This window comes from Ceratosolen solmsi, unplaced genomic scaffold, assembly GCF_000503995.2.
Source record: "Ceratosolen solmsi marchali unplaced genomic scaffold, CerSol_1.0 scaffold30, whole genome shotgun sequence".
NCBI classification, from domain to species: Eukaryota; Metazoa; Arthropoda; class Insecta; order Hymenoptera; family Agaonidae; genus Ceratosolen; species Ceratosolen solmsi.
In genome coordinates this window covers 6,273,994-6,299,025 of record NW_011948421.1, presented here as the reverse complement: position 1 = coordinate 6,299,025, position 25,032 = coordinate 6,273,994, and the positions used below count along the sequence as shown (strand labels likewise).

The window sequence follows — 25,032 nt, the reverse complement described above, 5'->3', positions numbered from 1 at the left end:
ATATTAAACAGATAAAACGCATCGAGTGGAAGAAATAAGAGATCCAAGTCTTCAGTAAACCGACATAATTGCACTCCTAAACGCATTAACTCAACGTACAATGTACTCAAACGGTAAACCATAAGAAAATATTGTCGTTTCCATTTTTCATTATAGTCTTATTTAATATGTGAAATATGAAAGTAATACTTACTAATAATAATTATTTTCAATGTATATATAAAAATCTGAAAGTAACAGAGGATGAAAATAGTCAAAAATAAAATGTTGTCAAATTTATTATCGTTATATAGTTCTATTTTAATATTTGTTGGACTTAAATTGTAATTTAATTTCATTTACTTTAAAAATATAATTTTAAATTAAATTTGAATATAAAAAAAAATAATAACAATAATATTAACTACAATGTTTATTATGATTTGAGAAATGGAATTAAAAATGTTTTTTCTTAGTCCATGTACTCCCCTAAAGGAAAATTCATTTGAATCATGTAACTTTTTCAACATATGCTTAAATACTTTCGTATTCATTACATTTAATGCACTTTATTTAATAATTACGTACGTACAATAGTTTTACATAATTTCTGACATGATAAATTAAAAAGTAATCCGCCAAACGTAACTGACACTTTTTAGTATTTAGAATTTTAAGATTAAAATTTTTAAATTGACTTAAATAGTATATATTAATCCGAAAAAAATATCTTAATTTTTTTATTCAATCAATATTTCAAAATTTTTTTTATTTTTTTTTATTATGATTTTGAGCAAAGAAATCCAGTTAATATTGTGATTGTTTAAGATAATATATTAATAAATTATCATTTAAAATGGATTTGTTACTGACCCGAAAATATGAGTACAGTATATTTGTCTAAAACATAATTAATTAAATCAAATTAAAGTGCAGAATTTTAATGTAACTTTTCAATTAATATTATATATCTAATTAAGGTATTTAAAGTAATCAAAATAACATAAATTTTTTAATTATATTAAAATAAAAATTTGTAAAAATATTTAATAATACATAACACTAAACATTTAAATTCAATTAATTTAAATATATCTTTATTAATATATATGTTATTAAATATTAGTATTACAGGTACCAAAGCACCGAAAAATAAATTTAATCTCCTTTAATACTAAATATATTGTTATATTTAATATGAATTACAATATTTTATAGTTTTTAATAATTTATGAATAAATTGACATTATGTATTATGAATATTATGAATATTATGAATAAATTTATGAATAAATTAAAATCTACTCAAATAAAGCTTAGTCCGTTAGTATGTAATAAGAATGTGTTTTAATTGATTAGATAAGTTCTAATTAATCAAACAAATATATGATAAATATTTGATAAAGTGATTTTAGAGTGAACATTGTCGGCACATAATTTACAAAATTTTTGTTTAATTAGTTTAATTGTTAATATTATATACATAGATATCATAAATTTTAAAAAAAACTATTCTTTGTTTGGATGTGATAATTTTTTATGTTGTCAATAAGATAACGATAAAATTTGTAATAAAATAATGAATAAAACTATAAGATAAACAAACAATTTTTTGAAAAAATCAAATAATTAATGAAATTTCCCTCACCTTAATTAAGAAAAACAGACGGGTATAAAATAACACCCTTACAGACTCGTTACTAAAGTCAACCTCAGAATGTAGATTAAAGCGGTAATAAAGAATAATGCAATGCTTGCAATAAAGAAACAAAATAGAAACAGAAAGGAAAACAGACTGAGAACCTACATTTTGCTATGAATTTCTTCGCGTAGCCTTGACGCCCTCAATACAATTTATGCACTTGCATAAATTTCATCTGACTACGCATCACCACATCTATGTGGTGATACGGTGATAAGCGACACACTGAAACGTGGACACGTATTGTCGCTTTCCTCCTATTAAGCACTAGCCGCCATTGCTTGATCAAACTCTCTCTCTCTCACTCTCTCTCTCTCTCTCTCTCTCTCTCTCTCGCTCTCTCGCAGTATACGACTGAGAGTACTCATGTTCATACACACTTGTTTCTATGCCTGTTACTGCCTATTGGAAAGTGTAGCAGAAGCGATACATTAATGTATAGTTTGTAAAGTTTTACACTACCAGTACTTAAAAGTTTATCGACATTGTTAGATAAGTCGAAAAAATTAAATTCTTTTATTCGATATAAATAATTACGAATTCGCTCTTTCGATGCATCTAAGAGATATCTCTAGTACATAACTCTTTTATATTTATATATAAACATAATTCTTTTACATTTAAATACTTTTAAAACTATATTTTTAAATAGATGTTATTATTAGTTAGTAATATAAGTTATTATTACTAATCATGGTAAATAAAGAAATGTAAATTGTAAAGTTATTATACAGTTTCAAGACAAATAAACGACATTGGCACTTATATCAATAATAACTAATCCAAAAACATGTTTCATTCATAATATATTGAAAAAAAAGAAGCTAGTAGGTTCGAACAAGAATAATATGTAATCCAATATTTTTAATTAAATGTATCAAAACCTATAATTAAATCTACGGTTGAAATATAAATAAATACTTAGTTCGTTGTATTGTATTAAAAATAAAATTGATTTTTACAAATATATACCTACAAACTATACTGTATTTTATTACAATAGAATAAAATTTTTTTTTTATTTTTTAACATATTAAATATATTATAATTAAACTCATCGATAAATCATAACTAATTTTGTGTTTAAAAAGTATAATTATATTTAAGTGAAATAGATATATGAAAACTCTACAGATTCATAGATGAAGATGATTTTACGTCACAAAAATGATCTATCTAAGTACTAATGAAGCATCGATGTTGAATAAAGATAGCTTGACGAGCCACATTATTGTGTATTTAACATACATAATTTATTGTATTATATAATATATAACATTGAATGGACAGATACGTTTGAGATTAAATATAAATGACGAATTAACTATTTGACGTAAGATTTAAGCTCACATTAAAATTCAAAATATGAAGGAGACTAGCGAGGGGTTGTAAAAAATTCTTAAATTTATCGATAGACAGAGAGGCTTTTCCATCAACCCATATATACCCGCAATATATATGTCATACATAATTATGGGTGCACTCAAAATTATGAATGAACTCACACAATCATAACTGGACTTAAAATAATACTAAATCGAGTATTAAAGATTTGAGGCTTTAAAGAGACAAAATTTTTAAATTAAAAATGAAACGAAGAAAAAAATTATTATAAAGAGATTACATCAGTCAAAGCTATGCAAATATTTACTAATGTGCACATATACGCATTCTAATACAAATATGACGGTTTATGTGCAAGCACAGCAAGGAATGTTGTTAAAAAGCGAAAAATTAGTGAAATATAATCGTTTTATTAAATACTATTGGAATGCTGATCCTTCGAATTATTATTAATCATTTAATAAATACAGGATCAAACCATCAGTTATTGGAGAATAACTTGTAGAAGTATTGGAAAAATAATATAAGGAAACAATGATAAAATTTATAATGCTGGTCTATGTCATATTTTTAAACGACAATACACCGCTTCAATTATCGCAGAATCTTGAAGGAAAGGAATAAGCAGGGAAATTGTTTGTTTCTTACATAAAATAATAGATTCTGGACACTTTATCAGTCTTGAATACCACTGTTACGAATTCACTATTTATAGATGAATGCATATTTTTATGTACTATTATTTCATCGCATTAATATTTTAATATATTAGCTTTCTATACTAAAAGTATCTATAGATGTTAAGTATAAAAATATTAAAAAATTTAGAATAATAAAATTTAATGTATTAAATTAATGTAATAAATGAAATAATAAATAAATAAAAATTTCTGAAAAAAATATATAATTAAATAGTATTTAAAATTTTAGGTTACAAAAAATTATTGAGTCTAATAATATATAACTAAAAATAAAATATTCTATTTTTTTCATTAAATTTTTAAGTCATACTACGACTAATCATGTAATATAAAATAATAAATTAAAAATGTAACATTAACAATCTTTATGAATATATAATTATAAATATTTATTGAAAATTATATTACGTATTATATAGAACAGTATATGTGTTTGTGTATATTAAAAAAAAATATTTAGAATTTCAGTATGATTTTGATGACGAAAGATTGTTCATGTTACTTTTTTATTTATTATTTTTTTAATAGAATAATATTTTGTAAAAACAGTATTTGTATAAACTCTTATCCAATTATTTCATATATTCCTTGCTCGTTAATTTATTTTGAGCTTAAATCTCTCGTTTAAAAATCTGTAAATATATATTATATATTAGATGAATTAATTTAATTATATTTTTTATTTAAAAATCGATTACATTTTCTGCATTTACTAATTGATTAACTAATTTTATGTATTTTAAAATTTTATATTTTATTTTATGTTTATAATTTTATATAAAACAGTAGCATATAGAACAAAAAATTAGTAGGTGAAAAATAATTAAGGTTTACGAAAAAAGCCTCGAGTATTCCAATAAATATATTTTTAATACTAAACCAGCAAATTTTGTAAATATAAATTTATATTAATTTTAATTATATTAGTAATAAAAATTATACCTTCTTTTAAAAGATAATAAATAAAGCATAAATAAAAAAGTTTTATGATTATATTTTAATATTAAACTGTGTTGCAGTTTTTACGCTTGCATAAAAATTATCTTTTACAGCTCATCATGCTCAACTTATTCATGTTATAATTACGTATAAAATTTTAAAAAGTAATTCAAGTAAAAAGCTTCCATTGAAAGTGATCAAACTGTTGCGCTTCATCAGAAATTAATGACATACCTAGAAAATCTAGAGAATCATAATATTTGCACTTCCTATATATCGTACTATCTGCATTACTACTCTTTTGACACTCCATTACAATTCATTTTATAAGCTATTTATCATTACTCAATACATCAAACAATAATGCTCTTGTTAAAAAAAGTATATTTATGATTTTTAAGAAATTTGTATAGAAATTAATCAGGCTAAGAAAAAATACCACAAGTACTTATAAAATCTTTAAAAAAAAAACTTAAAATGATTATTTATTGACTACTATGTATAAATTAAAGACTTCTACAAATTTTGAATGAAATTGAACTTACCAACAAGTGCTAAAATCACAGTAAGAAGAGAAGCAGCTGAAAATGATACTGTAGCATTGAATTCTAGCATTTGTAAAAGATCAACTACAACAGAAAAATTACTTATTATTTATTGGTTTAAATTTACAATGTGAAATATTCTAATATGATATACCAAGATATGTTTGTTTCTTTTAATATCAATTTAAAGTAGGTTCCAAATAGAAAATTAATTAAAAATATGAGCAAATGATTCATACGAAAAATAAAGTACTTTCAAATTTTCAAATATCAAATTAAAATAAACTATAATTAGAAATAATCAAATATATTAAATAATATATTCAGAAAAAATATTTAACAAACATATATACAAAATATAATTTAAACAAATTCACGAATGATATTAAAATTTATTTTTTCAAATAAAGTCCCTGTATTACGAAAAATAATTATTTACATATATAGTTAAATTATGTTAACATAATATGTTAAATTAGTCTTAATATTTTAATGTAAATAGATAAATGATAAACTTTTATAGATAAAAAATACAACTTTTCTTATTCTATATCACATAAATTAATAAAATCAATAATTAGTTATTTTATTGTGTCTTTAAATATTATTTATTTGAACATTTTAAACAGTTATTTTCATTTATTGTTTTATTGTGAATTTAATTACAAAATTAATACACAGTCGCTATTAGAGATTTCTCTATAAAGATCAGAGTTGTATTAATTTAAATAAACCAAAATAATAAAAGATTATTTATCCTTTCATAAAAGAGATAAAATATTAAATTTTTAAAAATATTTTATTAAATAATATTGAATAACAATGATGCTAAATCAATAACTAACAATTTTCGGTCTAAATTGAGTCTTTGTACGATCCAAAATGATATAAATGAGGCGAATTATATAAATACAGTACACAAATATCACAAATTATTGAGAATTATAATTTTCGTTGATATAAATATATAAATATTTAGATTATTGACATTTAAATGACGTTCAAAGCAGGAATCCAGTTTAAGTTAGAAGTAACTTCCTTGAGTAATTAAATATGTATCATATTCAATGATTTATGTAAATGCCACATGGAAATTATTTTTTTGTAAAATATGAATTTGTTGAAATTTTGTTATCTGAAAAATATAATCTATATAAAATTATTTTGTAATTAATATTTTGTAGTTCAAAGACATTTTATTAAATATAAACCACACTTTTAATTGTTAATTTTTTCTACCTATTATATATTTATTATTCTCATAAAAATACAAATAAAATTATATTAAACTGAAAAAATCAGATGTGTATGTCATACACCAAGATTATAAAGATTATAATTGGATATAGAAAAATGTAATAATAAAGCTGTGTTTTTAAAATTGTTCATTTGAAAAAGGTTTCAATAAATTGTTTATTATTATTAGCATGAAAAAAATGTTTAATAATAAACAAATTTTTAATACTAAAACTTGTGTGTAAATAAATTTTAAAATACATATAAAATAAACCTTTTTACTTCAATTACTATTTATTAATATTAATAACATATTATTTTTAAGTTATTTATTTATAATATTAATTTAATTTAATTAATCAAATAGAAAATTATAGAAAACTTTTAATGATTAACTATTTTTTAAATATTTAGAGTAATTTTGCTAATATATATATAATAAAATTAGAATTCAATATTCTAGAAACATATTGTACATATTTTAATGATAAAAAGCAATACAATGCGCATATTATATTGAAAAATAAAACCATTTAAAATCCATATAACTGACACTCGTTTCTTTTTATCAAAAACATGTTATTTAAATATAACTTAATTATTATTATAATATAAGAAATGTATTGTAATTAAATTATTGATAAGATTAATATAATATATAAGCTATTATTATTTTTAAAAATTAATTAAGTAATAGCTTACATGATGAGTAAACTAAAGTCAAAACGTAAAATCTAATGTCCGATGAAATAGGACTAATAAAGAAATCTACGAATATACCCTACATACCCTTAAAGTGATATTTTTTTAATATCTTTTTTTCGAAAAAACGTTCGATTGAAGAAATGAAATAAGAAAGATATATTATTACAAAGTTAACCGCTCGATCCACCAAGGTAATTAAAAGATCATCCTAAGTTTATTATCAGATGAGTAATAAATACTAATATCATATCTACACAGTCTTCCTTGTTAAATCATAATCATTATCATATATAAGCTTTGCTGCAAAATCTATAGTGGCATCATTTTAACAATAATGATTTGTGTTCGAATTTGATATCAATTATTTTTTTATATTTCAAATCTTAGTTTAATTACTAAGTAACGATTCATTAATTAATTATCGTAGATATATAATAATAATTTACAACAAATAATTTCATATAAAAATAGATTAAAATACATCGATGCATCATAAATAATTATTTCAATGATTAATAAAACCATTATGTTTTATATCATAAAAAAGATATTTTTGAAAATAAATAGTTTTCATAATTTATTTAATTTGATAATACTTTCTAACTTTGCTATTAAGCATAACAAATATTATTTCATCATAACTATAATAACAATAAACATTTAAATATAATCCCTAATCCAAATATTAAGTACAAAACCCAGCAATACTATTTACTTGATTAATTTGTTACGTCGTATTTCACAACGCATTGCATGGTGGTTAGACAAGTCGTCTATACAGACTCGTTAACCAAGATTATCTTCGTTATGGAAGCATTAATCCACAGCTATGGATTGTCATTATAATATCCAGTAAATATACAGTTGGCTGGAACCTGGTAGACGATAGATGCAGATAGAGATAGAGATAAAGATAGTAATGTTGAAGGAATAAGTTTTGCCACCTATTATTTGTAACAATAACACGTCGATTTTACTGATAATATGAGAATAGAGAGAGAAAAGTGATCAAGAAAAAATGATGACGATTAACTAACAACTTACCAAGTAATCTACATTCCTTTAAGTTTTATAGTCACGATTACACTATTCTTAGTAAATATTTCATTAAATAAAGATTATTAATATTTATGTATAAGTCAAAAAAAAAAAAATAAATAAATAAAACGTAAAAATACATATATTTCTTTTTTAACGAATTCAATCATGTATGTTTATTCAATTTAATATAAAGGAAAAGTATAAAAAATTCATTGGCAACATATTAGATTTTTATGTAACTTTAATAAAAATCAATATTAAAAAATATTTTTATATTTTGAAAATACATTTATTATTAGAAATTGTCATTCTAAATTAAAAGTGACACTTAATGAAATAATACTTATATTAGATATAGATATAATAATTTGTCATAAGATTGAATATTTTATGGCTTATTTAAACTTGCATTATTTCTTGTTTAGACTATAATCGCGTTATCCTTAATTGCGTTATTTCACAAACCTTTTATTTTATAATACCTACATATTTTGTAATATTTATAATTTTACTAATGAGCTTATCATTCAGTGAATAAATTATAAATCTATTTCTTTCTCGAATGGATTTTTGTTTATAACAGTTGCCTAATAATTATTTGTTATATAAAAATTCCATTCATTTTTAATAGATTGAATAATTTAATTGAAATTTAAAAATTTTGATATATATTAAGAAAATATTAAAACAGTCAATAAATCAATGGGAAACTGTTTTGGTTACATTATTCTAATATTTTTAGATTTTTTAATTTTTTTTTGTACCAAATGTTTTCATTTAAAAAATTGTTAGTACTCAAATACTACGCTTGTTTTTCGTCGAGTATAGTCGAGATTACCTTTTCTGAGAATTGAATACGTTAGCGATAACCCCATATTTACGAAAATGTTTCATAACATCTTTATATATTATATACATACACACATTATAGTTGAAAAGATTACTAATAAATTCTATATTAAAATATATTATATGCCTGATAAATATTTTTCTTTATCTGATAAATTCAATTAGTACAAGGCCTTTAAAATTCTCATTAATAATGTATCACTTAATTAAAACTTATATTGAATATGTTTTATTGGGACCGTAACATTTTAAGTACTTCAAAACTACATTTTTAAATTTTATACATTTTATAATAAAATCAGAAAAAAAAGGAATAAGTATAAAGAGTATTATAATAGAATAAAAGTATTTATAACGTCTTCTATTTCAATTATATTATCTTTTTAAGAATTTACAGTACTACTGGTGTACATAGAAATTATTTATTAAATCTGTCTACGAAATCGCATTCATTGATTAAAGTACAGTAGTATATTACTTATTTACATAATTAAGAAAAAAATGTATAAAGTATAATAAAATACAAATACATTTATAAAATAAATTTTTAAAATAAAAGTCTGGATACCATGATTATATTTAATAAATGTTTTTCTCGTTAAAAATTTTTTTTTTAATATTTAATTATTTGTTTTTTCAAATTTAATTAAAAATCCTCCTTCTATAGATAAATTAAAAGTTTTTTTACAAAATATAACAGGGTACGTTGATTTATCAGTAAACTTAATGATGAATTTTCGTAGTATATATACAAACAATATCTTAGTTTCCATCAAAGCAAAACGATTTCCAATACATTTTCTTGGTCCAAGGCCAAAAGGCATATAGACATGGGGATTAATTTTATTTTTATTCTCCTCAGAAAATCGTTCAGGTATAAATCTATCCGGTTCTGGAAAATATTTTGGATCATGATGCAATCCAAAAACTGGCATTACTATATTGGTACCGACATCTACTCGATATTCTGGGTATCCTTTCACAGAAGGTGGCATAACAAATTCTTTTGTACAAACTCTATCTATCATTGGAGCAGGCGGATATAATCTCAAAATTTCATTAAGAACCATGTCTAGATACTTCATTCTTCGTACTGATTCATAAGTTATCTGACCATTTTCTATTTGAAGCTGTTTTTCAATTTCTTGCCTTACCTTTTCTTGGATATCCAAATGAGCAGCCAATTCATATGCAGTAAAACACATCAAAGTTGATACAGTATCAAAACCAGCTAAAAAAAAAATAAAAGCTTGGCCAATTATATCATCGATAGTAACATTTAAGCCATTATTTTTATCTTTAGCTTGAATTAGTAATTGAATCATATCAGGTCTAATTATACCCTTCTCTTCTCTCATCTTCACTGTGGCAGTAACAAGTTGATTAAAAAATCTATTCGTGGATCTTGACATAAACCTCTCTCCAGTCATACGTAATAATTTAGGAAAATAGCGAAATAATATAAATTTCATCAATCTCAATGGACTTGAAAAATAAGTAGCATCTTTCCCATAAATATAAAATTCGTTTTTACAATCTTGCATTGAATTTACTTGAATTCCGAAAGCTGTTGTAGCAATTACGTCATTGGTATATCTAGTAAAGACATCTTTAGCTTCAAAACTCTTAGCTAGTTCCAAGTGTTCCATAAAGTATTGAACAAACTCTTTTGCACACTCAGAAATTAATTGAAACATAATCTTTATTTTATTTGCTGTAAAGCTGGGACTCAACGTATTTCTAAATTCTTTCCATCGTTGGTCTTTTAAAGAAAAGAGATTGCGACCTACAATGGGATCCATCTCTTCTGTAACGAAGCTTCGATGATTTGGGAAGTTATCAAAATGTTTAACACAAATATCACGAATGAGATCTGGATCTTTCATAATAATTATAGGTGTATTAAAATCAAAAGTACCATAATATCGTGCTTCTGGATACATATTATATAAATATTGTGAGTGTTGAGGGAAAGAAATTTGCCGAAAAAATATTGATGCATTTTTACCCAATACAGGCATCACTACCAAATGAAGAACTTTTCGTCGTTTCCAGTAAGTTAAATTATATAAAGTTGACAGACTTATAAAAAGAAAGCCTAATGCTATTATACACATCACTAGTACATATAAACATGCCATTTATACAAAATCTTTTCGAATTATATATTGTTTATAAATATTATAAAATATGTTTTTATAAACAAATATTTAAATCTATTAATATAATATTGTTACAACGATATACTATTTGCATCAACTGATTACATTTTATTACACATTTAATACTATATATATCGTAATGTCTAATTCAAATATCACTAATGCAGCTTGATATGTTTTAGTCCTTCTTATAATTCAATGATATATTTTCGTTTATCCATTACTTTTGATTTTTTAAATAGAAAGATTATTGAAATTCATCTGTCGACTCGCACGAACAACAACTAAAACTGCGTAGCAATCTCATTGCGCGCGCCATATTATTAAAGACAAGCTAAGTAGATTGCGTCATATCATACTCCCGTACTTATCGAAATTCAATTATTAGGCACAATCTCCCTTCTCTGCATATCTGTTTTCTTTCCACCTAGTATTAACACTAAAGTATATTCTACCGTTTATGCATCAAAGAAATTATATTTCGATTTTTTGTTGGTTAAAAAGTAGAGCATGGAGAAGGTAAATAATATTTAACAAACGACGTTCATGATTATGGTTACCTGCACGAATATATTAGTAACTTTAATATGTACATCAAAATCTTATGCAGGGCCGTAACTTAGTGAAACCGAAACAACAAACTTGAATGATATTTATATCAATGAATGTTTGATAATATAAACAAATTTCTTAGCTTGTTGACTATATAAATTATGTTACATTAAAATTTTTTATTAATTACATGAACGGATAAGCAAATTTTACAACTTTAAAAATTGTCAAATATCTTTTATCAATTTAAATAGTTAAATAATATTTAAAAATTTACATTAATAGTAAAAGATTTTATATATAAACTAAAAAATATTAAATATGTACAAGAAATTAAATACTAATTAAAATACAATTTTTTAATAAGTACATTTTTAATTCTATACAGATTTTGAATACTTTTCAAATAACTTAATTTATTATATAAATATTAAAAATATTGATATATTATTATATTTATATTTTTTAAATTAAACCTATTAAAATAGTAAATAATAATATATTTTTTAATTATTATTTCCAAATTTGTTCATGTAGTTTTTTATTATATACTTTATTAAATTAAGTTCAAACGATAATAAGTATATAGTTATAAATTATATTGTTTTGTGTATTAATTTTGAAATACAAACGAACGAATATATATTTGTATTTATTTACAGAGTATTTTCCGATAAAATGAATAAAATTAATAATAAGAAATTCATAATATCGTATTTTAAATGAATTTATTTATCAAAATAAATATTTCTAAATTATAAATGTAATTAAAAGTCTATTTTTTCATTTTATATTAAAATTCTCCTTTATGAATTAAAAATAAAATATCTATCAATTATTTTTTGAAATTTTCAATTTATTAATTCAGATATTTTATCATTTATTGTATAAATTAAATTATTAAATATATAAAATCTTTTAGAACAGTATGAATTTATATACTCACCAATAAAAACGAAGATCTGATGATGAGAGTAACGTAAAAGCATTGAAATTGATGCAGTCTAAAAATGCACAATAAAATCTTTTAAAATACTAATACTAAAGATAACACAAAATTTTTAAATTATAAAATTATTACGCCCAAAAATATAGCGTTATATATTTGATTTCATATTTTCATTGTAGTTTTAAATATAATAACTAGATTAGTTCTAAAAAATAGTTTTAATTGAAAATATTCGATAAAAATAGAATACTTTATAATAGATAAAAATATAAGAGAAAAACTTTTATTAATTCAATACATGTTCTATATATTATATAAAAGTTTATATTATTGAATTCAGAAATAAAAATAATGTCTAAAAAGTTTGTATAAATAGAAAATTTATAATTCATTTTTTAACAATAACATTTACCTAGAAAACAAATTTCATGCAATTATAGATATTGTTTAATGAATATTAAACGAATTTTATTAAAATATTGGTAATATAATAACTAATAATTTTTGTCATTAATACAAATTATACAAACTATTTAAAAATAATATTTAAACTTATATTTAACATTTAAAATATTTTAGTTTTTATTCTTGACTCTTATCATTATTATAGTAATATCACATATACTTACATACAAATTTAAGTTATAATATGAATTATAAATAAAAAATACATAAAATATTATCGAAAACATAAAATTTTATCTAATAGGAATATATACAGATAATGTAAAAACTTAGTAATTTTGTAACATGAAGTTAATTGCCAATTGCTACATAGCTTCATATTATCAGATCATTTAAATAAAAAAATAATCTAATGAATTTTTTATCAAGTGTAAGCTTCGTAATATGTATTTATAATTTTTTCATATCTGTATTTTAGATAATTTTCATTGAATTCAGATGAATACAATAATAAAGCTTGATAGACTTCTGAATTAAGAAACTTCAAATATTAGGTGACACGATTTCAATGTTAAAAATTTAGCTTTCTAATTTCAAATCTTATTTAGAAGAGTATTTATATTAAATATAGAATATTAATATTAATATTTATATTAACAAAAATATCAAGATTTGGTTTTGAATTTTTTTCTTTACTTATTATTTATATAATTTAATTCGTATACAATTTTATAAGATTTGAACAATATAACATTATTCAAATCATAAAAAGTACAGAATTCATAAAATAGTAGTAGAGATAAATATTATGAAAGGTACTAGGTGTATCTGACACTACTTTGGATGCCCAATTTCGAAGATATATTGTAATATACTCCACTTCATAAATAATAAGAAAATCATTCAGCCCCCTTCCCTCCTTCTAGTCATGCAATCATATAAGCTTATTAAATATGACGTTGTCATTAAAGTAAGTTAGCGATTTAATATTGAAATATCCTAGGCTATTACTATTAATAATTTTAATTTTGTAATTATTAACAAATTTGTTTATATATATAACAAATTTTTAATTAAACCAAAACTAACATTTTACAAATAAAATTTTATTTAAAGTTATAAACTGTTTATGATTAAGATTTATGTATTATTTATATTATTTATGTTATATATCCAAATATTATAGTCACAGAAAAACATGAAAATAAATTTGAATTAACAATTGTTTAGTAGCGAAGTCAATTATAAGTATAACTTTATTATTTGTTTATTATTCATAATAGAAATTTAATTACATAATAAATTTATATTGTATGCCTGCTTATAATTACACAAATGCATCATTTGTATAATAATAATAATCTCAACTTTGAAGGTTATTTAACAACCACTTTTATTTTAAATAAAATGTTTAAAATAGAATTATATAGTTGAAAATAATTTTCTTAAATTGTAATAGAGGTTACCACTTATCATCAATTTATATTTAATTTATTAACTAATTTAATTACATGGAATCTTGTTTAAATTTTGTATTTTCTAATTATAAGATTTTTATTCGAAGAGATTCTTTCAATTTTATATTATATATTAAAATTGAATGTTCTTATTTATTGTTACAAAAATAATGTAATAGATTTAATGTTGTTGAACAAAAGACTCTAATTATATCAATGTATAGATTTCGTTAAACATTTTATATAAAATAATAAATTTTTATTTGAAATTTTTGAACGTACATATTTCATTTGAATTTAAATACCTTGAAAATATATTAAAATAATTCAATTGTTTGTTCATCTATTCATTTTATTTTTCTGAGATATCAACTCATTTCAAAGATGAAATCAAATACTCGATTTTGTTAACAAAATCATTTATTTGTTTCCATATCTTTTTTCTTTCTTTACCTGTATAAGTTTGAACAAATATATGTAATGGTGATATTTGCATTTTTATAGAGCATTATTATTTAATTTTTAATTATGCAAATTAAAAATGTATGATTCCATTTATTTTATTTAAAATAATAATAATAAATACGTAAAAGATAATGAGTTTTAATGTCTTTACATATAATGAGAATAAACATAGAATTAATTGAAATATAACTAATAGATAACCTAAATATCACATTAAAATTACTTCATTTGATTTAAATATGAATTACAAATTATAAACAACTACTATATTAGTACATAATATATTAGTATATGAGTACATATCTTGAAGCCGTTCATTTATATCGTACAAAATATTATATAAAAACCCTTGTAAATACAGTTAAAAAAAACATTAAAAAGAAAAATATAACAAATAAATCAAAGAAAAGGAGCATTTGAAATTTATTATTCATAACAGATACAATGCGTAATGGAAACAAGTAGCATTACGAAGAGAGAGAGAGAGAAATAGATAAGAGGAATAAGTAGCAAGGTCTAAGAAATTGTCAAAGAGAATACCCGCGAACCGATACAATCAGTTTGTAAACACGTAATGTAGCGTTGTTCAAGCAAAGCGATGAGATGTTTCAACAAACAAAAAAAAGGGCTTTGTTGAATTTAAAATAAATGATCTCTCTACTCCCGCACTATCTTATATATCCATCATAATATTTCGATTACTCTTGATCGGATGGGTGCATTGATTTAATCGAATTATTTAATATATAAATATTAATTAATATATAAATATATTTAATTTATAAAAATTCCAAAAATCGATAGCAAATCTATTAAGACCTTAATATTTTTAAAAATGAAATATATGTATGATTGTAACTAACTTATAATATTTAGATAAATTTAATATTGTTCATTCTTAATTGCATTCTCGGCCGCAGTTCCAATAATTGAATAAATTTATATACACAAGCATAAGTATTTTGAAAATTTGCTAATATAACTTGAAAATAAATGATATAATATATAATAGAGCTAATATAATTGAAAATAAAAATATATCATGATTAAACGTTAACAAGATAATTACATAAATTTTTTTATGATATTTTTTTATGAATACTCATTTTTTATCTTAAAAAATACTTTACGTAATATCAAATCTGTAATTATTAAAATTAATTGATTTTAATTTTTATCAATAAAACTCTAAAACTATAATTAAAATAAAAAAGATGCCTTTAACTTCACAATATAAATTATATATATATATATATAAATATTATAATAATAATACCTAAATAAGGTAACTTTAATTATTTTAACCAAATAATTATATCATTCAAATGTAAAGTAAAATTATTTTAAACATATTTTATTAAAATTCTTAATATTTTAATAGAACATCATTTTATTAAAGCGGAGTTATTTAAATTTTTATGGTAAAAACTTGAAAACATAATATTTAAAAAATAGTTTAGTCTATGCAGAATTTAAAAACAATTACAAATAATTTATACTATTATAAATGATAGCCTTATTTTTTTTCGACAATTATATTATAGAAATTATAAACAAATATTTCATTAAATATTTTGACAAATTTTACAACTCATTTTCCAAGACTTTTTAGAAGAGGAATGTTATTTATTTATAGTATCTCAATATTAATATATTGTATTATCTTATTTTATAAATTTCAGCAAAATATCGATATTTGCAAATACATTGACAAATGTATTGTCGGCAATTTTTTGTGTAGAAAAACAACATAAGAAAATCAAATGTGGGCATGTCGTTTCTATAAATTTTCATAGAACAACTTATATTTACATCAGGGTAAGACCGTTTTTTATAATATATCACCTTTTTCAAATTATCAGCAAAATCGTTTTAAGCAATTTAATTTATCATTCTTTACAAACCTCTCGTAATAATCTGATATACTTATTTAAACGTACAAAAAATAATAATACATTGTATTATACTATCTATCTGTACTGGTACTCATTTGGTTTATGTAACAGTCTCAAAAGTAACAACCCTAGAGTGGTGATATGCATGCAGAGCACTTGCATACAACGTAGCAATTGAATACATGCTGACGATACAAGGTATCTTATACGCTCAAATAATTTGATACCAAATGACCGGTCTGGAAACTGCCACGAATACGACGCTTATAATAACGTTGATTTATAAGCTCGCAACATAGCTCTGAAGTGTCGCCCCATCCTCCATCTGTTTACATGTGTATGCCTATTTCTCTCGCCTACGCGGTTTAACCTAAGCAATTAGCTAAAATGGATTGCCTGTATCATTTTACATGAGCTACCACTGCTAGTGATAATGCTGACACCATGTACTTGCGTTGTTCACATTGATTACTACTTTTCTCTACACAAGCTTTTATGTGCCTGACATAGCTCACGTGGAACATATGCTTAGAAGTAAAATATGTGAATAATCTCTTCCCATGAAACCGTAATAAATTAAAATAATTTTTAATCTTTTTATAATAATAACTCTTTATATTATCAACATTTTACATATTTGAGTACCAATTAATGAATATTATAATAAATGATTATTTCATTTAATATTATTTACAATCACCACTATCCAACGATGTTTTTATAAACTTGTTTAATGAAATATAATTAATAATTTTAGTAAAACGTAACTGAATAAGTATTTTATAAAAACAATAAGCAAAATGAATATTTACAGCAAATGTGATAAAAATAATAAATAAATAATAAATAAAATAATAAATAAAACATTGATTAATATTCCAATTTTTTACTAATATTTATATGTAAACCCAAAATTGTTTAATAAGTTGAATAATCTCACAATAACAAAATTATTACAAATATTTTTAAATATGTTAAGTTTATTTAAAACACTGAAAGAATAATATTAAAATTTTCAAATTAGTTTAATTATAGCAATTTTAATATTTGTAATTTAAAGTATTAAACACTTACATGATATAAAAGTACATTATATTAAATATATATATTGTATTAGAATTCGATCTCTGATTTCTGTAAAATTACGTATAATGGTTACTTTATCAATATATTTCAAATTATTTTTTCTTAAGATCAACAATTTTAAATTTCTAATTTTATAAACTCACTTCATCCTTTGTAATTTTAAGATTACCATAGATATGTAATAAGAATATATTTTTACAAAGAAAAATATCATAAATATTTAATAATAAAAAGATTAAATACTTATTAAATATAAAAAGGAAGAATTAACTGTTTTCTGAGTACACTTATAATAAACTAATTTTAGGAAAAATGAATGTAATTGGTACATAAACTAATTTAATTTTTTCTAAATTTTATAAAATAAATAAAATAAACAAAATTCAAATTTAAATACATCATAATCAAATTAAACAAATATAATAAATAAAATATCCAATTTTTATAGTATACGTTCAATTTATATAGTTAAAAATATTATTTAAAAATATATTAAAATATATAATTATTAAATAAAATTTTCGAAATATTAAGTAGTTTCTAAATTCTATATAATTTCTAACAGAAAAAATAATTTTTCTACTAAATATTAAAAAAAATATATATTTATATTAACAAATTTAGAAAGAATATATTTATAAGTATTTTTAAAATATTTTACAATTAAGATATTCAAAAAGTTTGTATATCGAAAATAAGATATATATAAAAATTATAAAAAAATATTTGAAATACTATGCTATGATATTTTTATATTATCAGATTATCACGTGTTATTACATTATTATAGCTCAATATTTAATTACTATTTTATAATTTTCTTTCAATTTAATTTTTTCGCACCTTAACTCGTAACGGAATTTTTTTGTAAAAGGAAATATAATTTTAATAAATTGATGCTTTATTTATAAATTCTTGCAAAAGCAAGAATAATTTTATATTATGTGATTTTATAATAATTAAAATAATTTTAGTTATTTAATTTGAATACTAAATTCATATATTCTATACAAGCACCCATACACGCAAATATATTTTAATTATCAACATTTTATTAATTCGTTATTTTCATTTAATTATAAAATTTTTATTTTCTAATTCGTATATTTTTTATTTTTAAGTATATTTATTATAACTTACTTATTTAACCAATATTATGTTATAAAATTACAATACTTTTTATAGTTTAAAATGGATCTTTATTTATATCAAAGACAATGACTATTTATTAAAAATAATTTATAATTCATTCACAAGTAGCTTAATTAATAGCAGAGACTATAAATTAACAAATTTCTTATTATAAATAATTGATTATTTCGTTAATACGGATTGTTAATAGATTTCAAACATTTTTAAATAGTTAGTAATTTGAATGCATGATATAATATGACAGTATTTTATCCATTTAACATTAAATATTTTATAATTAGATTAAAATTTTTTATAATTATTTTTGTTAAAATTAATAAATTATATAATAGAAATATAATATAATTAATTTAATATAAATAATAAATCATTCTACCTAAAAAATAAATCTATATCATTTTCTAGAAAATTGGATAGCATAAATATATATACTAATAATAATCATTTTTACTTGGCATTAATTATTATTTTAAATATATTCTACTTACAAAAATAAGCATGATGAAGAATGCAGCTATATACGCTGTTCTTGACATCCACATGCTTACAAAACGGTAATGCTCTCCTGTAACAACATTACTGTAACAAATAATAAATTGAATTTTAAAAATATTTTTAGCTTCAGGTATAATATGTGTACATATTCTAAAACATTATATATATATATATGAATATATATACACATAGTTTATGTAAAACATTGAAAATGTTATATTAAAAAATATTTATATTGTTATATAATTACATGTATACTGAAACTAATTAACCATATTTGATTTTATTAAATTAATCATATAACATTAATTTAATTACCGTAAAAACCCTTTATTATCTTCATGCTCTGCAAGTGTTTTGATACTAGCCATTAATAAATTATCATAACCTAAAAATTCATCTAGAATCAATCTCGAAAAAGCATCTCCAAAGCACTTATCATTCAATGGGTCTAAAGTAACGATTTTCACTGGAATGTTTAATTTTTGACGCCTTTCAGGTGAGAGACGCAAAAATCCATACTCCAAGGAGTACTCAACTATGTACTCATCTTCTGGGAAAACTGCAATTTATTAGGCATTAATATTTAATAAATTTATGATAGTGATCTAAAATATTTTCAATTTTATTAAACAAAATAATTTTCACCTGCTTTAACTATTTTTTCAACTTCTGAAACTTTATGTTTCAAAGGCTGAATAATATTATCTCTAATAGATGCTTCATTACTTTCATCATTTGTTTTATTATCTAATGCCTTCATAGCTAAAGATGTTGGTTCCTAAAATGCAATGTTAATGTAAATACAAAACATTATAAAAATTAGGATCAAGAACAGTTAAGAAATGTACGTGGGAATGATCTTGAGTATAACTACTCCAAAGTTGTGTCGATAAGAAAGGACTAATAGCTGCATTTGATGCACTAATATTTTCCATATTATCTACAGTAGCACCTTCTAAATTTAATTTTTTAACAGAGATCGTTAAATTTTGTAACCCTTCATCTGATATATGAGTACCTTGATCATCGTTAACTGCAGATGGTTCTATATTAATAAATCTATAAAAATTATGAATAATTTGTTAAATAATATTATAATTATATAAATTTTGTAAATTATGTTCATTTTAAGAATAATTACTAACCCTTCACCAGATAGTATCCCTAAAACACTATTCAAATCTTCAACTTTTTCTTGACGTAGTTTTTCCTCCTTAGCATAGCTTTTCTCTATACTATAATCATCTCCAGCATTTCTTAGGATTTCTACTCTGAGTATTCCATCTCTTGGCCATTCATCTCTCACATGTTCCAAACAGTTAGCTGGTGCACGCGAAAATACTACATGTATATAAACTAGCACAAAAAATGCCATAATTGCCTAAAATCAAATGATTTATTAACTAGTTTGTATGTAATCAAAAGAACATAAATAGATAGATAAAAAATTATATTGTGCTAAATTATTTTATTGTAAAGTTAATTAAAATACCATTTTACATATTCATAAACTTAAATTTTGCTTTTATATATTAATTCAAAACAAATATAAGTTTTTATTATAACTATGTTTATCAAATTTTTTATACTAACCTTTAATAAAACAACAAATTCTATCATTCTTCTGACAGGTCTTGGGAAGGTTCTTGCATAGAATAAAGCAGATTTAATAAATAGAGCATGAAATAACCTATCTCGCACATTAAATAATGAATTTTGATTATTATTATTCCTTGTTCTATTTATATTATTATTGTTTAAAACAGGGCCAATTGCTTCTGCCAAATTGTGATTATTATCTGCTACTGCAACATTCTGGTTATTCGCCAGTGGTACAGCAGCAACGTCTAATTGTGGCATCTTTATACAGGTACTGTCAACACAATTACTGCAGCCAAAAAATGACTTAATTATCAAAACTCATCAAGTCACTGAAAATAATTCTTGTATTGAAGCATTCTGTTATATGTGTCAACATTTCCAGATAATTTGTAAAACAGATTCTAAAAGATAAAACAACAATACATAAAAATATAAATATAAATTCAACAATCAATATTTTATTTAAAAAAATATATTTTCCATTTATTACCAAAGATATTTATGAGTATAAGATTGTAATTATTCACAATAATATAATTGAAAAAAAAATTACTGAATATTTCAATTATTAAAGCATTTAAATATTTTTAAATTACAACAAATGAATTTTACTAAAAATTTCTTTGATAAGCTATATTAAATAATTTCATAAACTATACTAAAAAAAACCTTATAACTATAAATTTAATAAATAAATTAATTAAAACATAAGTTTAATAATATAAGTCTACAAGAGAAATAATAGATTTGTTATATTCAATTGAAAGTAATAAACATTTATGTACAACAGCTGTTATTTTGTTAAATATGTATCAAATTTTAAAATAAAATATATATATTTAAATATATATATCAAAATAAGTTTCACAGTATGAATGTTTTATAAAAATAAACACTCGACTTAAAATTGAAATTTTATTATAATTCCTAACTTAGCCCTTTCTGATAAAAAATATAATACAACTAAAAACATAACCTAAATCATTATCTACATTATGCTTCTTTTGTAATTTTTCGAGAATATATTCGTATAAATTTAAATCAATTAAAAGAAGGATCCAAACAATAAAATCATATGTAATGTAAAAAAGGCCAATGGTTTTAAATGCTAAGAAAAGTGGGGGAAAGTGACTTTCACTAATTGTTAGATTTTTTTATGCCCACACCCTATGGTTACAAATGAGAAGAACATAATTAACTTTTCTCCCTTTTTATTAATAATAAATGTAACCGCATGACGTAATTAATATACGAGCAAAAAATTAAATTAAAATACCAAACGAAAATTTTTAAACAATTTAGGAAGCAACATAAAACTGAATTTGCCTTCCTTTTTTTAACATATTTTCATATTTCTTTCTGAACATACAGAATACACTGATAAGTCTAATTTGCTTAAAATTTATACGAATTGATATTCTTTTTCCTTTTTATTTATTTGTTATATATATATATATATATATATATATGTGTGTGTGTGTGTGTGTGTGTGTGTGTGAATATATGCATGAGTAGCTGCAGTATGTATTGATGCTTTTAAGTGGGGCATATTAATATATATATTTGGTATAAATTAATATATGAGTACATAATGTAAGAATGCATATATGTACGTGGTATGCATGCATGTACCTTCGTTTCAGAAGAACAGATAATGAATTTGCAATTTAATCGTTCAATTGTTGAATGTCGTCTAAAATTCAAAAGTAAGCGTATGGACGCAATATGATCACAGGTGTTGTGATCGAAACTTTTCTGCTCTATATGTATTTCCCTCTCTATTATGTTGTTTTTTCTTTCCTCTTATTTAGTTTGTACTGTCAATAAATTACCAGAACTTTTCAACCAGCTACAAATTGACTGACTACCTAACTGCTTATACTTGGCTACTCGACTCAATTTTAATGCTACTTTGTACACTACTCTGTGTATATATAAAAGTGTTATTTTTTGTCACATAATATAAAGAAAAAAAGGAATATCCAAAATGAAACTCTAGAAGTTATTGAATAAAGAATTTATTGTAAAATTCTGTGTGCAAGCGTATTTTTACAATATATGTTATACGTTCGATAAATGTACGAGCGTGGAAACGGCGCTGTGATCAAATTTTGTGCTTCAGCGCCATTTTAAAAAAATTCTACAAATAAATTAACTATAAATAATTATACATTTTATATCATAGTATGATACAAAATATTGTATTATTTCATATTTTAACAAATTGCTTTAGATTTCATCAATTTATGCAAAATACATATTTATTATATAAAAATATTAACATTAATAAAGTATCTTAATCTCCCTAATAATTTATATTAATATTTAAAAATAAAAATTAATCGTAAATTCATATTTGATTATTTGTAATGTTAAATTTTATAAATACGATTTAAGAATTATTACCATTTTCAAAAGTTAACAATATTTATTATCATTTAGTAAATTTTTATGCATATTTTTTATAATTATCTAATTATATACTAAAATATATTATTTAAATATTAGAGGATATTCAGCTGTTAATAATATTTTGTAAATGTTGAAGTTTTTTCATTTCTATGAACTTTATTTAATATTTTCCAATAATTTAAAATATTTTATTAAACTATATTTTTTTTATTATTAAATCAAACAAAATGTTTTAGATTTATTCTAAATATGATAAAAATACAAACAATTTTTTTTATTTCAGAACATGTAGTAAAAGTTTAATTTAATATATTTGAGTAGTTATTTGAGTAGTTTCAAATTAATTGACACACATAGTATATGAAATTAAATAATAAATAAATATGTTTGAATTAAAAAATTATAAGTTTTTACTTATAATTTTAACTTGATATAAATTGGATTTAATTCTATTAAATAATTATAATTTTCAAAAGAATTATAAAATAAAAATTACACTACTTTAGTAAGTATTATGTTATTAACATTTTTTACATAAAATGTTTAAATTTGTATCCAATTTTATTTATTTAATTTTTTAACAAGGTATAGAATTTTTTAATTCAAACTTTTAGAAAGAAATCCAAATCTTTGACATCATATAACCCTTCAATTTAATTACATATCAATAAAACCCTAATTAGCTGAAGTATGTGATTCAAAGGAAAAGAAGTAAGTAAGCAAATAAACATAGATTTGTTTCTCTCAAAAAATTGATAAGATAATTATAACGATCGTTAGTCCATTATTGTATTTCTCTGATTAATAAAAAACTTCGTACTATAGAATTAATTACAATTGAGATAATAATTCTAACTCTCTTTCAGTCAAGTTCATAACTTCCAAATCATTATCTTCAGATGCTCTAACTAGACTAATACTTTTTGCAGAATACATATTTGAAAAGCCATAGTTATGTAGGAATTGCACAATTCCCTGCATACAAATGCATTTACTGTATTATCAAAGTTTTCTAATAAATGATAAAAACTTCAACTAATTTATTGACAGCTACGAAACCACAGCAAATTGAAAATTAGCTAAGAATTTACAAGAATTATTGTAACAAAATTATATAAATAAGAACTACTTACTCAACTCTTAGCCCTGTTATATCGTCCGTACTTAAAATGAAAGGTTAATAAACTTCACTTTATTGCTGCTGAAAAGCTACACATTGACACTGTTTTCTTCCTGACTCAGTCTATTAAAAATAGCTTGACAATGGCAATTACAAGAAAAACATTGTATAAAAGATATCTGCAAATGGTAGCATAAATAAAAGTAATCTAAGAACATTATTATTAACAACTTGAT

General features: G+C 21.6%; 2 protein-coding genes across 2 annotated transcripts in view; both read right to left on the bottom strand.

Moving 5' to 3' along the window:
• Positions 1-23,120, bottom strand: part of LOC105361676 (membralin) — a 57,783-nt gene extending 34,663 nt beyond the window's left edge. Inside the window, exons 1-9 of the mRNA XM_011498927.1 lie at positions 22,897-23,120; positions 21,256-21,665; positions 20,808-21,043; positions 20,511-20,721; positions 20,308-20,440; positions 19,978-20,221; positions 19,653-19,743; positions 12,702-12,759; positions 5,211-5,294 (exon numbers count right to left, since the gene is read on the bottom strand). Coding sequence (XP_011497229.1) covers positions 5,211-5,294; positions 12,702-12,759; positions 19,653-19,743; positions 19,978-20,221; positions 20,308-20,440; positions 20,511-20,721; positions 20,808-21,043; positions 21,256-21,522 — 1,324 coding nt within the window. The 5' untranslated portion in view covers positions 21,523-21,665; positions 22,897-23,120. The remainder of the gene's footprint in view (positions 1-5,210; positions 5,295-12,701; positions 12,760-19,652; positions 19,744-19,977; positions 20,222-20,307; positions 20,441-20,510; positions 20,722-20,807; positions 21,044-21,255; positions 21,666-22,896) is intronic.
• On the bottom strand, positions 9,683-11,212 carry LOC105361454 (cytochrome P450 9e2; the record flags this gene model as incomplete). The annotated part of the gene is made up of 1 exon (XM_011498631.1): positions 9,683-11,212. A coding segment is annotated over exon 1 (1,500 nt), but the record flags the coding sequence as incomplete, so codon positions are not given.
• Positions 23,121-25,032: the final 1,912 nt, after the last annotated feature.